Here is a 13,747-nt window from a genome sequence, read left to right on the forward strand (position 1 = left end):
CTTTTCCTACCTACAAATCCGCCTAACGCAAATGTTTAGCGCCGGCCAACAGCCTTCAACAAAACCCGACCGAATGATCTCATTTTATTTGTGTGCTAAGTCTAATTGAAATTTAAATAAAATTAACAGCTTGCACTGGCCGTTCCGTTCGGCGCTTGTTTGGTTGTTTGGTCGCGACTAAAACTTTGAAGCTTCAAACCGGGAAGCTTGTACCGCGCACGGGAAGACAACAAAAGCTGGCCAACAATTTCGGCAAACCTAGAAGGCAACAATGAAGCGCAGATAAAATTCAAATAAAACCCGCTCCAAAAATCCTTCGAGACTAAAATTAGGCTGCCGTACAGAGCCAACACGATGCAAATCTATAACCAGCATATAAGAAGCTTGATCCTAGTCCTGCTCTGGTGACGATTTCTTTTTCTAACACAAACCCATATGACCTCATAGGAAATTTCGGAAAAAACCCGGGTGTACCGGGTGCATTTGGTTTCCACGGTGGACCAATGGTACAACATTGCAGTATGTCCACCAGGTGGGCCAAAAGAATAATTATCTTCACCTTCGCCTCACCAGCTCACCACGGGACACCAACCCCAACGGGGCAAAGTATCACGATTCCGTCCAGCACCAGCATCCGTAAACGGTTGGTGCTACTCCCGTCGATTATTTGGTCGTGGGTCGTCCGATCATCCCATCCATTCCACAGCACGTCCAGTCCATTTGGTGCGGCTCCCACGGAAGCTATCAAACATGGGCCCGCAACAATTCGAGCGCATCGTACAATGAAATGATGTCATAATGCCTCGCAACGTACCCCCGCCCACAGGGATCAAAGCGACCAACACAGGACGAATGTCTGGACCTGCCACCCTCAACATCGCACTCGATGGTGTGCTACGGTGTAGGGGAGGGAGGCTTGTAGAGCGAGGAAACAACCGGGGGGGGGGGGGGGGTTGTGTTGCACTCGCGATGCCTCAAACAATAAATCTACGTGACGTGTGATGGAAAAATAAATAAAATTGGCTTTCTGTAGATAAGCCCTCTTACAAATAGCTTTCTGTCGAAAATCCCCATGTTACTCGAGTGTGCGCCATTGCTACCGCCGCTACTGGGCTGCCCTCTACCGGCAAAAGGTTGAAAACGGTTTTTGAGTGGTCGGCCAGATGGGTGGTAGGCTGTAGTAGTTACTGAGCTAAAACGAAATAGGAAAAAGATAAAAGATTTTGATTAAACTCAATATCGCAAATATCGGTAACAGCAAGTTACAGACTACTTTAAATATTTTTAAGTATATTTTTTCACTTAACTTCGCCCTAACTTTCCCACTGAACGAGTCACAGTAGGCTCGACATCACTTCTCTAAACAGTGGTAACTTTTCGATCAATTCCAGCTTCGGGGTTCTTCTCCACACACATCCCGAACGACCCTCTCTTTGTGGCATGATGATGCGTCTAATTCAACTCACCCGGAACATCCAGCTCGCACACACACGCACGGTATGGAATCGGAGTTTTTTAACGCCTTCCGAACGGTGTTAAACAAAACACACAACACGTGGTTAAAATCACACAGCTTCCAAACGTCCGTCACGCAGTAAGGCGCTGCCTGGCGAGCCGGTGAGTTCCGGTGCGGTTCAGCAGAGGGGTTTTTTTTTTTTTTGTTCAGCTACAATTTTCTGAACATTGCTCAACATGTGTCAATGTTGCCGTTTCGAATGTGTGTCTTTTTATTGTTAAGTAACGTTTTGAAGGATTAGCAAAAAGGAACAATAACGGAGCAATAGAAATTCCTAAGCTGTTGCTAAGTAGCCAAAAAAATGTCCATAATGGAACTTCATCGCTTCCACAATTCCTTAACTTCGGTTACATGTATTAAGATTAACTTTAAGCAGCAAAATAATTGTCCATTCCTGTGCAGCTCTTTGACAATTGGATTGAACCAGTTAACGCTCTCGTAAAAATAAATTATTGTAATTTTTGGTTGTGCTGTTCAAATATGTTTGGGGCGATCCGGTGGCCGAGGCGACAGCGGCGCCGGTCTTCACACGGCAGGGCCGGGGTTCAAATCCTATCCAGACCGCCTCCCCGTACGTAAGGTTGACTACTTTACTACGGGTAAAACTAAGTCACAGAAAGCCAGAAAAGGCAGGCCGAGACCTCTCGAGGTTGTAGTGCCCAGGAAGAAGAAGAAGTTCAAATATGTTTAGTTGCTGCTTCTTCTTGGGCATCCAATTCCTCACAAAAGACAATTTTAACTGGGCTGCTCAGTCTTCAAAGCAACTACATTATCTTAGACAAGGACTACGAGGTTTGTAACATAACAGTGCTCAAGATACTCTTCACTGATTTGGCGGTTACAATGAACCCTGACCAAACTACTGACTGTCTTTTTATAGTTTACCATTGACTGAAAAATCATTGTCGCGTTCCGGGAGACGAAGCTAAAGCCAACAAATCAATTTGGGGCGCTGTAATATTTTATCGATTTACAACAAACATGATACAATTGGTTCAATAACTATGATACAAGGTGAATGAATAAAAAATATAAAATTCAGTCTATTTCAAATGATTTTAAATTTTGAAAGAAATTTAAATCAGGACTATTTTAAATGATTTAGATAATATTAGTAAAGTATCAGGCGCCTCCAGGCAAACGTATCATGTTCGATGTATTACTATTATTGCTTTGACTGAGAAAAATCTGTTTAGTTGTAGTTTTTTTTAAATAAATTTGAGCTCAATCAATTTTGAAAAATATTTCGAAAAATTCCTCAAAACATAAGTCCTTGATGTTTAGAAATCCAACAGAATATTTCCAGTTTAAAATTATAGAGACTATTCTAAACTTTCAAATGCATTGTTGGCACCTGTTTTTCGGAACTAAAGCAATTAAAGTTAATTATTTTCGAATAGTCTTCAGTCAATTTAAAAAAATCCGACTCCGGAATACAATTCAAAAACACCTAGGAGAGCACTGTGCAGCGTTTTCATTGCTTAAATGCTGTTTAAAGGCTCCAAAAACACACGCGCTGTTTATCCACTGATTTATGGCTACTAAAACATCCAGTTTCGTGCACCACGGCTGTTGAATGCAAATAGCCTATTCAAGAATGACTTATCGCTCACATTCCTTCCGATATCCTCCAAACATTACCCTACATCCCATGTATTCAGATGCATTCCGGGCCCCGAATGGCAACAAGTGTCTGCAGAAAATAGTTACAAACTAAGGGCGCCTTAGCAACAGCGAATAAACACGTGTTACAAAACTGGTTCCGTCAAACGGGTTGCCTTGACGTTGCCCACCATCGATATCCTTCGCCGTATCGATCCAACGAACGGACGAGGGAAGCGAATTTTGCAGTTCAGTTACAGTTCTCGCTCGGTTCGGATGTTATTTTTCTGTTGCACGATACATATTCGTGGTTTTTAAGCATTTTCCCTTCTTTTACTATCAATTACTTCCCCAGCACGCTGCTCTGTATCAAGTGTCCATAAGAGTGTGCATACGAAAGACGATCCTCCTCACAGGTTCCCGATGAGATTAATAAAGATTTACCTTCGATACTATCCGCCAGGTAAGCGTGTGGTTGGTGGTGTGCATTTCACAACCTTTGCTAACTGAACGATACCCCTCTAGGAATTGCTCTAAACTACCAGAAAAAGGGCATCGAAGGAACGAAAATGATAGATTTGTTCGATCTTACTCCAAGGTAAGATAGTTGAACGCCAAATATAGGAATGCAGGTCTCAATTTCCCCTAACTTCCCTAGCTGTGATCTCCAAGTGCTAACGAAGCAAATTGCATCCACCGAACCACTTATTACGCAAGAAGTGTTCCCGCAAGTGACGGAAATATTGGAAAAGTTACAGAAGAAGCTGAAGGAACCGGTGAAGACCAAGTTCTATCTGTTTAAAACGCTACAAACTCACATTCTCCCGCTAACGAACGTGTGCTTCGACAAGTCGGGGAAGAAGTAGGTTACGCATTGACACTGGTCTAGATAAAAGACGATTAAAGGGGATATATGTCCTCCTCAATCTCTCTCGTAGATGCATCACAGGGTCTTACGATCGTACCTGCCGCATATGGAACGTGGAAAGCGGTGACGAAGAGAAGGTTCTTAAGGGGCACGAGAATGTCGTCTTTTCGGTCGCCTACAACTATCCCAGATGGTAAGACTCATCATTCAGTTTCGTAGTTAAGGTTAAGCTCATCCTGTTCTTCCCACCATTAGCGACCGCATCCTTACCGGCTCCTTTGACAAAACTGCCAAGATATGGAATCCCGTCTCGGGCAACTGTATCAACACACTGTGGGGCCATACGGCCGAAATCGTTGGTGCCGAGTTTAACCCACACCAGTGCGAGCTGGTCGCTACCTGCAGCATGGACAATACGGCCCGTGTGTTTCACTCGGAAACGGGCCAGGAGGTACATCTGTTCGCGGATCATTCGGCCGAGGTTATATCGGCACGGTTCAACAAGGAGGGAACGTTGCTGCTGACAGCATCGTTCGATGAAACTGCCACCGTGTGGGATATGCGAGCGAAGGAGTAAGGCACCCTCCTCTCTGACTTCATCGAAAATGCTCCAATTTAATGCGCAATCCTCTTCCAGACACGCCATCGTTATCCGGGGCCACGAAGCGGAACTCAGCAATGCCGTGTGGAACTTCCAGTGCAATCTTATCGCGACCAGCTCGCTCGATCGCACAGCCAAGCTATGGGATCTGCGACGGCTGGACGATGCACAGGCAACGGCCAGCCACAAGGACGAGGTACTGGACGTTGCGTTCAACTGTACCGGCACCCGGCTAGCTACCGGCAGTGCGGACTGTACCGCCAAAGTGTGGGACGTGACGGGGAACTTCGAGCTGGTCACCATTATGGCGGGCCACACGGATGAAGTGTCCAAGGTGACGTTCAGCCCACCGGGAGGTTTGTTGCTCACGGCATCGGCCGACAAGACGGCCCGGATCTGGAACTCGGGAACGGGCACCTGCACGCAAACCCTTTCCGGCCACGATGGTGAAGTGTTTTCCTGCTCGTTCAACTATTCCGGCGATGCCATCATCACCGCGTCCAAAGACAACACGTGTAAGATATGGAGATGATACGACTGGTTCTCCGGGCAGGCCTTTAAAGTATGTAACTGTATGAACGTTATTTCCAATTTCAAGCATCTCAAACTCTAGCCTCGCCTTTAGCGCCCTCGCTGCCCTCTGTAGTATTATCATTGCTAGCTGCGAGCCTTCCCTTCATACAAGCTCATAGTACTGTGTCGTCTAGCTGTTGATAACTCTCATTTTCAGGCTCATACATAATCCCTCTCGTGATTCCTAATCGTAGTAGAAGAGTAGAAACTAAATGTTTGGAAACGGAAAACTGCCACACGCCATGATATAGTGAGAACCCCGTTTGACTGCCCCCATTACGAAACGGGTCAAGTAGTGCAAGTAGCTTTGCAAAGTGCCTCTAGCCGATTAGACGTAAAATTGTGATGTGATACAGCTAATAAAATACCACACCGTTCGTCACGCCACTCATGCTCTCGTTCATGTTCACTGCTTTGTTTTTAAATCTGCGCTTGCCCATAATATCATTAACTTGCATGTGTAGCCATGTTGCTTCTTCTTGTCTTCCTGTCGCTACCTTATCGCTTGTATTCTATTCCACAACTAATTGCGCTAACTACTACTACTACTACTACTACCACTACTACTACTGCTACTACTTCGTCTGGTTGCAAATTTAAACAAACAAACAAAAAACAAGGGTCCACCCAAGAAGCAGCGGCAGCGGTACAGTGTGGCATATAGCAACCGGGAAGCCGAACACTGGACCAAGTTCTTGCTGCGAAGCTGAACACGAACAAAGCCACCGATGGATGGCCGAATGTTGGCATGTTCGCATGTAAATGGAAAATGGATCCGCAAAGCAAGCCGGGAGACAGATTGTTATTGTGACAAAAAAATTCGTTTGCATTTATCGATGGTGTTGCAGTCACCAGTTTGTTGGTTCGTTTAGTAGCGTTTTGATGGTAAAATGGTACCTTTGCAAGGACATTTTAATTTGAAAGGTCACAAAATATTGATATTAAAAAAAGAAATTATTGATCGAATGGACCGTAATAGTGGTCTCTTGATGATAAAAATTAAAATTAACTATCGGACAACACAATTGGAATAGTTTGCACAAAATAAGTGTTTGTTAGCCGTGTTACCTTCGATGGTATAAAATGGGAGTTAAATTCATACGTAAACAATAAGCGAATAGTTCCTTTAGAAGTTTAATAACTTAAAGTTAGATCCTGCATATTCAACTGTAATGAGATTTAAAATTATTCCTTTCATCGTCTAATAATAATTTTTTATAATTTTTCATATTTTTTAATTTTTAATTTAAAAAAATCAAATTTTTTTTTATATATTTTTTTTGTTTTTTATAGTTAGACGGCTTGGCGCCGTATTGACAAATTTTTTTTTTTTATTTTTTCTTTTTTTTTATATAGTGATATAAATTTTATATAAACAGTGATATAAATATTTTTTTTATATAGTGATATAAATTTTAAACTGTTACGATTCAATTAATTATATTTGGTTATTCGCATTTTTTACAAAAAATATTTTATACAAAATTTAAACCCCTGTTCGATGTTGTGCTTTCCCCACTGTATATGCATTTTCACTTTAATTGTGTCCGGATTTGATTCACTACCAATGTTTCGAATGATTTGTGTAATGCAAACAGGCACAAATTGTGTTAGAATATAGAAATTTGCATTGACTTGAAATTTAAACACACAAAAACGAATAAAAAATTATTTAAAACTATAATAATTGTAACGATTTCCACGATAGAATAAATAAATAATTGGTTTTGTTGCGGTGCTTCTATACATATCTATTGCGTGGTTTTCATTACACAATGCATTCGAAACATACTCAAAAACCCTAAAAATCGTTTATTTTGAAGGATCCAACATCTTTCCATAGATCAAACACAGCTCAGTAGATTTATGTTAGCTTGCGCCCCACCCAACCCAACCACAGTGGTCAGTCAAAATGATTAAAACATTCCGTTACCGTTACCGTTCCATTCCATTCCATTTCCTTCAGGTCGACGTGGTCCAATTTATACAACCAATATACACCAATCCGTCGCCGCACGCCGGAAAGAGCGGTGGCTAGCATAAGCATTAAGTCCAATCGCGCATAAAGGAAGAAAATTCTTCCTTGAGAAAAAAAAAATCCGATCAAACAGCATACATACATTTCACACACTTCAACAATTTCACAACTATCACTACTACTACTACACACCATAAAAATGTGAGTATTGCCATACTGTGTACCGCCCCGACTTTAATGCAATTTCGACCCAATCGTTCATACAAAAATTAGTGCAATAAAATGCAACTAAAGTGACTAAACTGTCGATCGTGTTTCACATGTACTCAACATTAAACCACACCCGCCTGGAAATCCTTCCAAAGAAAAAAGTAACATCTACCCGCCATTAGCTGCTCTACCCCTTTCTCTCCCTCTCTCTCTTTATCATAAATAGAATGTAATAGCGTTGCAGTAAATTCGCTCCTTTGGTTTAACATTTATCCCACCCCCAATAATGGTACGAACGCGCAGTCAATTTAGTTGGTATTTTATGCTTGATCTTGTAAGCCACCACAATCATTCAAATTTGCCATAAAATTTAAAAAAATGCACCTTACGCTAGTATTTGTTTCATTTTTTATCCCTTATAAGTAGAAAATAACATGTGTTTCTAATTGAAATTGCACTCCGTTACAGATACTACTGCGCCAGAAGTGTATTAAAGTGCTGGACTAGCCTTCGGAGTGGCCTAGGAGATGGGTGTAAAAGCGTATCGAGTCCTAGGCGCATGTGAACCGACGATGCGATGTTGTGTTTACATTCTTTTTGTACAAAGTTAGAGTTATTTACATGTTAAAACTTTTAATAGCAACAATCACAAGCGCAGTGGCTTAGGTTTGTTAAATTTATTGTTTAAATATTGCAGGGAAGCATGCACTGTGTACTGCGGATTGCAGCCATTTAGGCGCGTGTTGTTAGCGTGTTGATAGAGTGTTGTTTGTTCTACATTCCACTTGCTAAAGCGTTATCTGTTTTATAAATGCAAATCAGTGTGTTATTTATAGAGCAATTGTTGCATACAGAGAGAACCGATTAGAAGTTAAAATGATAGAAAATCTATTAAAATACTTAGAAGCCATTTATACATAGTTGCAGTTTTCTTCGATTCTATTTATATGATAAGCTTTTTAAGAAAGAGAAGTTGTTATTGTGAGATAAAAAAAAACTGAAAATAAATCAACGTTTGTAGATCGCTTATCACGATGCCATCACTAACTGTCCTGCGTCGACCGACCTCCTGGAAGGACACAATTTAGTCACAGTTCAAGTCGTAAATCCTAATCACGGACCGTCTGTGCACATCTGCATACGATTGATGTACGCTCACACGGCGCGCACCGAACCATGGCAGCAGCAGCAGCAGCATCTCTCCCACTTTGATCTGTTCGAACCTCGACGAACCGACGAGCCGTACAGCAAGTTTGTTTGTTTTATGTTCTTTAAATTGATTCTTTCTTCGATAAGAAAGATCATCTTCCGTGCTTGTCGGGACGAACATTCACCTAAACGTCTCGACGTCCCGTGCCACCATCACACACATGCCCTGCAAGTGTTGCGAGGGTTGTGCTGGAATCTATGCCGTGTCACAGTCACAAATACCCACCTTCCCCCCAAAAAAAGCAAATAAACAATCCATGTTTGATTTCGTTCCTTACGGCGCCCTGTGGAATGCTGCTCGTGCCCACTCGAAGAAGGAGGTCGAAGCGAAATCTTTCGCCTATACATGCAAGCGTAGCTCAAGTGTTAACGAAACAGCTGTACCAAACGCACGGCTCGCTTCACGTGGTCGATGACGATGAGGAGGGAGGATTTTCAGCAGGGAAAGTCTGGGAAAAACTAGTCGCAACTAAGACTGTGTGAAGAGTGAACTGGAGCGAGAGACTATCCAACCTACGCAGTGTCTGTGTGCTGGAGCTTGAAAGAAAATTTTACACTAAGATACTAGAAAGGCAGTCCACAATAAATAGAACCAAGAATCCTTGAACAATCTTTTAGCTTGCGTCTTCTTTCCCAATCTATTTGCGAAATACTCATTCCACCGATACCAGATGAATGTCCCCAGCATCTAAACCCAAATCCCAAACGCAATGCTTCTGTGTTTTGTTTTCTGGATTTTATTTCCATTCTGTGACTCAGCCAACCGTACCGATTGACCATCCGACAGAACTTGCTGGCAGGGAATTAGCAGACATCGGCCAGTCCAGGCCAGCTAGTCTCGATATAGCTTTTCCACTCTCGTACACACACACACAAGCACACATCCTTTAAGCACAAACGAAGCATAATGAGCTCCCCGGCTGGCCTATTTGTGGCCCTCTCGGTTTTTTTTTCTCCAACCGTTCGTTCGTCCGTACGAAATTTGGATTCGAACTTATTCATTCGAAAGCTGCTCCGTTCCGATACGGTCCGGTGCTCACCGGACGGTACGGTGAACTTCAGAGAAGAAACTGTCTGCGAATGGCGAAAGATGGGACTTTTCTTAGGATGTAGCTTCCACGGGGAAGCTAGGAATGGGGAGGTGAATTTGATTGAGACCGTTGGGGTTGGGGATAGGGGAACATTCACGTAGGGATTAGTCAAAAAGATAAGGAATGTGGAATACTTTAGTAAAAAGATAGGTTGAACGGTCACAATTAGTATGGCAAAGTATAACCGATGGAAAAGAAATGACTGAATGCACCGGTGGGACCTACTAGAAATTGTTTATTGTGAGCTGCTTGAAAACCCAACAGGAATAACGATGTGATCTGATGCCACTGCTGAACTAAGTAGTGAAAAATTGAGTCTCCAAACTTAATGTATTAAATTTTCTTTCATACTACAACAACAAGACTGAAGAAAATCGCCACTAATTAATTTATAATCTCCAAACAATGATACGAATAAAATCATCTGGGTAACTCAGTGTATGAGGTCCTTAAATCTTTCTAAAACATCAAGCGAAACTCTCGTTCTTCGGTCGCTCGTTCTCCAAGGGTTTACCGGACCTTTGAAAACAGGATGTGGAACATAAACGGTCAAACAATATGAAGCCTATCATCGACAAAGACACTGTCTTGCAAGACGGACGGGCTGAAAAGTCCTCTCATGCTTCCACCAAAAAAAAAAAAGGATGAATGCAAAAATAGAACCAAGCATCCGGCAATCTACATTTCTTCACTTTTGTGACCGACAAATCTGACCGAACAGGGACGATGAGCCTGGTTCGGTTCGGTCTTGCCACCCGGTAGTGGTTTCGTTTTCTTCTGTTTATTTACTCTAACGCCGCTCAAGCATAATAGGAAGTGTTTTTTCCCCTCCTGGAAGGATATGTGAGGAGAGATCTAAGACCAGCGACTTGATATTTAATGCGACATGTTAGCATGCGGAAATTTTAAGAACGGCAACGGACCTTCTTAGCACGTTCTCGTTTCGGGTGAAGGTAGAAAACGATGACGATGGATAAAAGGGAGAGCACTCCGGTCTCCTTTATGCGCTCTGTTAAGCAAATGGCAAATATCAACACTGAAACACGCACAGCCGGTACTGAATCTGTGTGGGTGGTGGTGGTCGAATACGAACGGCACGGATATTTTCTTAAGCCTAGCTCTATTTGTTTCTTAAGGCTTTTGAACTTCTCCACAGCGCACTGTTTTCCTACTGCTTTGTTTTTACAGGCCGAATGCCCAATGGAAGTCGGAGTCGTTATCGGCGTTAGTGCGTTCTTCACACAATTTGCACCAGAAGACTTCTAACAAATATTTGGTAATTGATCACTTGTATCAACAGAATGGCCATTTTAAAACCGAAATGACCGTTGGGACTGTGAATAAGAAATTTAAATACAATAAAACTGCCTACCTAATACACGCTTCCGTGTCTCAGCTCCCGTTCCTTATAGCGCTTACGAACTTCGGAACCAGCTGCTCAGCCGAATACACGTCCAAATTGATTTGATCAAAGAAGGCATCACGATGCTTTTCGAACAGGGCACGATTGCGGCACCAATTGTACAGCTGTTTCACCAACTGTCCTGTCGTGTTGAACAGTTTGTCCTTCGGGTATAGTTCCGGGTACACTAGCCGATTCGGAGCGAGCGGAACACATCCGCTGTGTACTGCTTCGAGCCTTTAAAAGCGAATTTAAAGCAATATTAATGTTAAAATAAAATAAAAAATCAATTAAAGTAACTAATTACATTGCGACTCCGTAAAACTCGTGTAGCGCTGTAGACAGTACCACATCGCCTTCCGCCAACGTGCGCCGGTAGTCTTCCCGAGCCAGTGGGCCAAACTGTAGCACCTTCCCGGGAAGTTGATCCTCCAGGTTCTCGAAACACTTAGGAATGGTTTCGAACCGTTCCCCCAGTATCGAGATGTGGAAGCTTACTCCTTTTTCCTGAAGTGCCAGCAGTGCCTCTAGCAGTTGTTCAGGATTTTTATCGTGCTCCCACCGGTGAGGCCAAATTATGTGAAGAGGTTTGCTGGAATAGTACAGCAAGACGATAGAGTTTCTTTTCACATTCAATAACATTATGATTATACAAATTACACTACTCACTTTTCCTTGTCCTCTTTTTCATCGGTTCTCGTTGAAAGATTGCTAAACTCTACGGGATAATATAAAACCTCACACTTGGGGGCGATTTTTTCCCGCACGCCCTTGAAGCTCATGTTCGGTACGATGTTCAAAAACGATTGTATACTGTCCAGGAAGGAGTCCATGTTGTACCGTGAATTAAATAGCACCCGGTCAGCGCAAAGGCACGTCGTAATTTGATTGATTCCGTACTGTACATCACGCTGCTTGCTCTCCCTAACCGGGTAGCACAGTTGATTTTCGTGAAAGTAAACAATCTTCCGACAGTGAGCCAAATCCGTTCGCATTCCTATCAATTCCGAAAGGTTCAACACCGAACTGCAGAAGATGGTTTGGTACCGATGGGCTGTGGAAATGCGTCCGGCAAACTGTAGCGCACTCATCCGCGCACACCAGTGCCATTTTTTCGCCGGTATCGTAAGTAAATCGTACTCACGCTCGTCAAGATCTACAAAGCATAAGTGAGGAGTGAAAACTGAACAGTTCAGGATGAAAATTGCCGATGGATCTTACACTTTACTAAAACATCTATCAGTTGCTTATGCGACCCGCCGTAGAATGCTTCCAGAATTAAAATGTGTGCCATGTGCTCGACACGACCTATTGCCGCGTGCCGTTGTTACTGGACTTCGATTGAGGTGTTTTTTCTGGCCCAAATAAAAAGTACATAAATAACACGATACTCTTGTTCGAAATCGTTTAAAACACCGGCAAAAGTAGGCTCGTTGCCCGGGAAACTCACCTTCTGTCTTCAGTTTGTTTACATTTTTCTTCCTACGAAGACGGATTGATGATATGTTTATGATGCGGTGTTGGAAAGTTCATTTTCTGGCAAATCTGTTAAGGTTATGAAAACTCCAAGAAAAGCAAACGTTCTATTAGTTTTCGTGTGTATTATTGAGTTTAGCGATTTCTCTGCAATGAGAATGTTGGGTATATTCATTTAGAATGATTAAATACCATTGTAGAGCTAGCAATAAACCGGAATATCTTCCACATGAACACTCGCTCGTCCTTTGCGAGTCAGAACAAAAAGGAACACATCCTACGAACCCCGATTATGCTTTTCTCATGTTTCTTTGGAAAACGCACTTTCAGTCCCACTAAACAACGCAAAGCACATCGATCATCCGTTTTGGATATTTCCTTTTATTAAGCTCTCCCACAGTATTTCCCGCCCACTTCAAGGCTTTCCCGTTTCCGGTCGGCGAGAGTTTGTTGACGTACGTCGACCCTTCTTGCCTCTAAACTGGCGATTGTTGATGCAGGAAGGCAACCATCACCCGCACGATGCACAAACGGAGCGCCATTGCAATAGGCGTTGGACGTTGAACGTGGTGCGCGGCTTAGAAGAAATATCCCAGAATCTTTCCTCCCAGATGCTTCCGCCTGGCCTCTTCGTGGTCCATGATTCCACCGCTGGTCGTGAGCACGACGTAGCCAAACTGACGCGACGGCAGCAGATTGTTGGTCCAGCGTTCCAGATCGTTCACCTTGGTGTCGAACCGGGGCGAGATGATGCCGGCCTTGTTGAGGCGCCCGGTCAGATTTACCACCACCTTTCCGCTGCGATGATCGTCCACGATTTCGAACTCGCCGATGTAGCCGTGCTTCATCATGACGGTCAGGAAGCGGATGACCACCTTCGAGTTCGGGCGAATCAGGACCTGGCGCTTGCCACGCTTTTCCGCATTGTTGATACACTTCAGTGCATCGGCCAGCACGCTGATACGGACCATTGTTGGGGGTGTTTTTCGATATTTACACGCGATTCGAGCGCAGACACAGTGTTTCACGGCAAAGCCTCGTTTTGAAAAGAAGGCAGCGAAGGGAGAAGAAAAAACACCAAGAAACGCGAGCTGTCACTTTTTTTTGACAGCCGACAAACGTCAGCGGATTTCGGCCAAGGTACACAAAGTATATGAAGCAAAATGCCGGCAATTTTGCACATATGTGCTCTCTAAAAAAATATATTTTTTTATTTTATTG

The 13,747-nt window shown here is 43.1% G+C and overlaps 3 protein-coding genes across 4 annotated transcripts; 1 reads left to right on the forward strand and 2 right to left on the reverse strand.

The window, feature by feature from the left end:
* The first annotated feature begins 3,259 nt into the window (after positions 1–3,259).
* LOC118510628 (dynein assembly factor with WDR repeat domains 1) lies at positions 3,260–9,495 on the forward strand. 2 transcript variants are annotated; one of them, XM_036052666.1, is made up of 7 exons: positions 3,260–3,581; positions 3,644–3,716; positions 3,777–3,980; positions 4,057–4,179; positions 4,242–4,559; positions 4,624–5,149; positions 7,817–9,495. In XM_036052666.1, the coding sequence occupies exons 1-6, from the start codon at positions 3,542–3,544 to the stop codon at positions 5,117–5,119; spliced, it is 1,254 nt and encodes a 417-aa protein (XP_035908559.1). In that variant the 5' UTR covers positions 3,260–3,541; the 3' UTR covers positions 5,120–5,149; positions 7,817–9,495. The 2 variants fall into 2 exon arrangements, with proteins under 2 accessions (XP_035908559.1, XP_035908558.1); XM_036052665.1 differs by lacking the exon at positions 7,817–9,495 and having other exon boundaries at positions 4,624–6,102.
* Positions 9,496–9,866: 371 nt separating this feature from the next.
* LOC118510629 (glycosyltransferase-like domain-containing protein 1-like) lies at positions 9,867–12,811 on the reverse strand. The gene is made up of 6 exons (XM_036052668.1): positions 12,719–12,811; positions 12,501–12,613; positions 12,272–12,405; positions 11,720–12,206; positions 11,358–11,642; positions 9,867–11,287 (listed from the first exon to the last, which is right to left on the reverse strand). The coding sequence occupies exons 3-6, from the start codon at positions 12,342–12,344 to the stop codon at positions 11,041–11,043; spliced, it is 1,092 nt and encodes a 363-aa protein (XP_035908561.1). The 5' UTR covers positions 12,345–12,405; positions 12,501–12,613; positions 12,719–12,811; the 3' UTR covers positions 9,867–11,040.
* Positions 12,812–12,887: 76 nt separating this feature from the next.
* On the reverse strand, positions 12,888–13,627 carry LOC118510630 (40S ribosomal protein S15Aa-like). The gene has a single exon (XM_036052669.1). It carries the CDS (start codon positions 13,495–13,497, stop codon positions 13,105–13,107), a length of 393 nt encoding a protein of 130 aa, XP_035908562.1. The 5' UTR covers positions 13,498–13,627; the 3' UTR covers positions 12,888–13,104.
* Between the last annotated feature and the right edge of the window lie 120 nt (positions 13,628–13,747).

The sequence above is a fragment of the Anopheles stephensi genome, chromosome 3 (genome assembly GCF_013141755.1).
Source record: "Anopheles stephensi strain Indian chromosome 3, UCI_ANSTEP_V1.0, whole genome shotgun sequence".
NCBI lineage: Eukaryota > Metazoa > Arthropoda > Insecta > Diptera > Culicidae > Anopheles > Anopheles stephensi.